Source organism: Battus philenor, unplaced genomic scaffold, assembly GCF_028537555.1.
Source record: "Battus philenor isolate CCGP_79_NKW_IND1 unplaced genomic scaffold, ilBatPhil1.0.hap1 SCAF_15, whole genome shotgun sequence".
Classification (NCBI taxonomy): domain Eukaryota; kingdom Metazoa; phylum Arthropoda; class Insecta; order Lepidoptera; family Papilionidae; genus Battus; species Battus philenor.
Window position 1 is genome coordinate 688,294 of NW_027181677.1, and position 3,428 is coordinate 691,721.

General features: G+C 43.5%; 1 protein-coding gene across 1 annotated transcript; it reads right to left on the reverse strand.

The window, feature by feature from the left end:
* Positions 1-225: 225 nt before the first annotated feature.
* Positions 226-3,178, reverse strand: LOC137918969 (uncharacterized). Its single transcript, XM_068761925.1, has 4 exons — positions 3,131-3,178; positions 2,372-2,558; positions 1,919-2,205; positions 226-369 (listed from the first exon to the last, which is right to left on the reverse strand). Exons 1-4 carry the CDS (start codon positions 3,176-3,178, stop codon positions 226-228), a joined length of 666 nt encoding a protein of 221 aa, XP_068618026.1.
* Positions 3,179-3,428: the final 250 nt, after the last annotated feature.

A 3,428-nucleotide genomic window follows, 5' to 3' on the forward strand; every position in this document is an offset into this window, starting at 1 on the left:
ACACATTTGCCTATATGATCCGCGGAAGCATCTTTTTTGACCCGCTTAAGGATCTCGGCGTACTGATCCTTCTGGCTTGGGCGAATGATAAGAGCACTCGGACGCGTTATTACTTTTTTCTTAGGTTGCTTCTTCTTTTTTACCTCTTTCCACTCCGAGTGATCGTGTGGAAGTGGCGGCTTTGGCTTCAGTTCTGGCCTTACTGTAACTGCTAAGTCCGCTGTATTAGCTTTTCGCAGTTTCGGTGCCTGGCTGATCTCCAAGGGTGAAGAGCGTTCCGTCCTTTTGACTTTTCGCGTTTTTCGGCTTTCCGGTGTTGCAGATTTGCTTTCTTCTTCGGTTTCTTTTACAGTCGTGTCCGAATACATTCTGTAAAGAGACGGTGACGTTTGCACTTCTCCTACAGATGTGGTGGCGTTTGATTTTCCGACGCTTCCAATTTCCCTGGTGATATTTGCAAACGATGTACCTAGCGCGGCCACATGTTTGCGGATCTCTCCATGAACGTTTAGTTTGCCCTTTATGTACTCCGCCAGGGCAGTGATTGTATTTTCGTGGAGCTGTAATGCCTTCTTCAGCTCCATATTACTTTCATTTTCGTTTGTTTTGTTGATTAATTTATCCATGCTGTTCCCACGAGAACCTAGGGAAATATACAGTCCGCTTCGGCAGAGCCCCGGTTACCGAAGTAAGGCCACTTAAGTACGCCTGAGGTGGGACCTGGTACCCTCAGGGGAGCGCTTGCGACGACCATTCCCTGTCGCCTTCCAGTCCTGGGCACGCTAGACCACTGACATCGGGTTGTGTTTTGTCCGCGAGGGCTATTTTATTTCACCCCTACCCTGTTTCGCAAATTGCGACTTTCGGGCTTTCCCCTATCCGCAACCTTGGGGACGCGCCACGTAGCAGTACACCTCAGCCCGTGGTGTGTGTGTGTGTGTGTGGGGTTTTTTTTTTATAGAGGTTTAAAAATACATTTACGTATCATAGGGCCTGAGTTGGTGCCCCGTATGTCGGACTCGATCTAGATCAATACCGACTAAAAACAATCCTCTCTGTGTGCGTGTGTTTGTGTGTGCACGTGCGTGTGTGTATGTGTGTGTATAACGTGTGTTTAGATGCGGCCTATGCTTTGCAAATTTATCAACACATAAAAATCTATCCGTCAGCTTAACAAACAGTTCTGGCTTTTCCTACATTGTAAACAGCTATATTAATTCAAAATAATAAAAAATTAAATTTCTTAGTTGCAAATTTTATGTTTTGTATTTATATGTTTTGTAAATATCCATTGTGGTTAGTATAATATAACTAAAACACACCATAATAAATAAAGACAAAAAATGTGATAAGTAAACTATTTTATAGATTATTTTATAATTATGTTGCCATATAGAACTTACTTACTTACTCCGCTGGCTCAGTGACCCAAAGTGGGTCTTGGCCTCCGAACCGAGAGACTTTCACTTTCCTCTATCTTGCGCCATCGTCTGCAATTGGTTGACATTCAATTCGCGCAAGTCTGCCTCAACGCGATCGATCCAGCGATACCTGGGTCTACCAACTGGTCTTCGACCCCTCGGTTTTTCCGGGTACGCTACCTTCACGCTCCGATCCGATCCCATTCGCTCCAAGTGACCAAGCCAGCGGATTCGTTGATTCCAATGATATTTGGCTGTGCTACTAAAGTCTCAATTTCGGCATTCTTTTGGAACCTCCAAGATCCGTTTTGATTTCTCGCTGGTCCCAAGATCTTCCGCATGTTTTTGCGTTCCGTCACTAGCAGTTTTTGTTCTTCTTTCAAAGTTAGCGTCCAAGCTTCACAGCCATACATCAATATTGGTCGTATTACGGTTTTGTAGATACGGACTTTTGTACTTCTGCTTAGGAGCCTAGACACTAGAACCTTATGAAGTACTGCACTGCATCTTAGCGAGTTCTGGATACGGATATCGATCTCCTCTTCTCTGGTGTTGTCATCCGATATGGTGCAGCCTAGATACCAGAACTTCGCCACTCTCGCATATAAAACGTTTCCAATATGAAGGTCATCTCGTTTAACACGCTTATTCTTGTATCGTTTCATGTGGAGGTACTCGGTTTTTTTAGTGTTGATCTTGAGACTCACCTTAGTGGCTTCCTCTTCAAGTGCTTTCGCGGACTCCTGGATTTCGTTGTAGTTTTCACCCATTAACGCTAAATCGTCTGCGTAGGGTACGCATAACCTTATGCTCTTTTCCTAATTTTACTCCTCCTTCCAGCGCAAACACTTTTTTAAGGACATGTTCCAGAACTAGGTTAAAAAGCAAAGGTGACAGGGCATCTCCCTGCTTAAGTCCTGTGATTACTGCAAACTCTTTTGTGAGTTCACCGCCAGCTCTGACCCGCATAATGCTCTCTGATGTTACCGTCTTGACCATCCTGACTAGTTTGGCAGGTATGTTAAAGCCACACAAAATATTATACAGCGCAGATCTATCGATGCTATCGTAAGCTTTCCTAAAGTCCACAAACAATGAGTGGATGCTTTGAGCATACTCCCATTTCTTCTCCATGATCTGACGGAGAAGAAAGATTTGGTCAATTGTACTGCGGTTTCGTCGGAACCCACACTGATAGTCGCCAAGAACTTTTTCCGCATACGGTTCCAGCCTATTCAGCAGTACATATGATAATATCTTATATGCCGTCGGTAGTAAGGCAATCCCTCGATAATTGGTGCACACTTTTTTGGATCCTTTTTAATGGATGGGACATATTATTCCTGTGTTCCATTCAAGTTGGCGTTCTAGCTCCCAGATCTTACAAAGAAAGTCGTACAACTTTCTCTGTACATCTGCTCCTCCGTATTTCCATATCTCTCCCGGTAGTCCATCAATGCCCGGAGATTTGTGATTCCTCAATCTCATTATCGCTTTTTGTACTTCCGGAAAAAATAACGGCTCTACCTCACCCACAGTCCCTTCGATATTTAACCTTCCGGTTTCCGGTTTTTCTATCGGGGGACAGTAAAGCAGTTCTTTAAAATAATCTCGCCACTTCACCTTGATTTTTTCGGTGTCCGTTATGACATCTCCCGTATCATCGACCAGCATCTGTAACGAGGGCTGATATTCTTTCCTAAACTTACCTCCTCATAGAATTTTCTCGGCTCGTTATTTTTGATGAGGTTCTCCATATCTCGGACTATTTTGTCAAGGTGGTCTCTTTTAGCTTTCTTAATTACTTTTTTTGGCTTCTAATTGCACTTCCTTAAATTATTCCCTAAACTTTTCGTCTTGTTGCGTCAAAATTCTGTAACTACGTCTTTTTTCAACAGCGTTCTCACATTCTGGAGTCCACCATTTCTTCCTTTATCTTTTCTTCCTGCGTCCTATAACTTTAAGTGAAACTTCGCGTGTTATGTCTTTCATATTTTCCCATACCCC

What these genes read in the sequence shown, in the direction of transcription:
- LOC137918969 (XM_068761925.1), bottom strand. Translation starts at nt 3,178, where the DNA reads ATGGAGAACCTCATCAAAAATAACGAGCCGAGAAAATTCTATGAGGAG. An exon ending in TATGCGGGTCAGAGCTGGCG is followed by an intron (nt 2,206 to 2,371) that starts GTGAACTCACAA and finishes TACCCTACGCAG; the next exon opens with ACGATTTAGCGTTAATGGGT. An exon ending in ACTCGCTAAGATGCAGTGCA is followed by an intron (nt 370 to 1,918) that starts GTACTTCATAAG and finishes GTCTCTTTACAG; the next exon opens with AATGTATTCGGACACGACTG.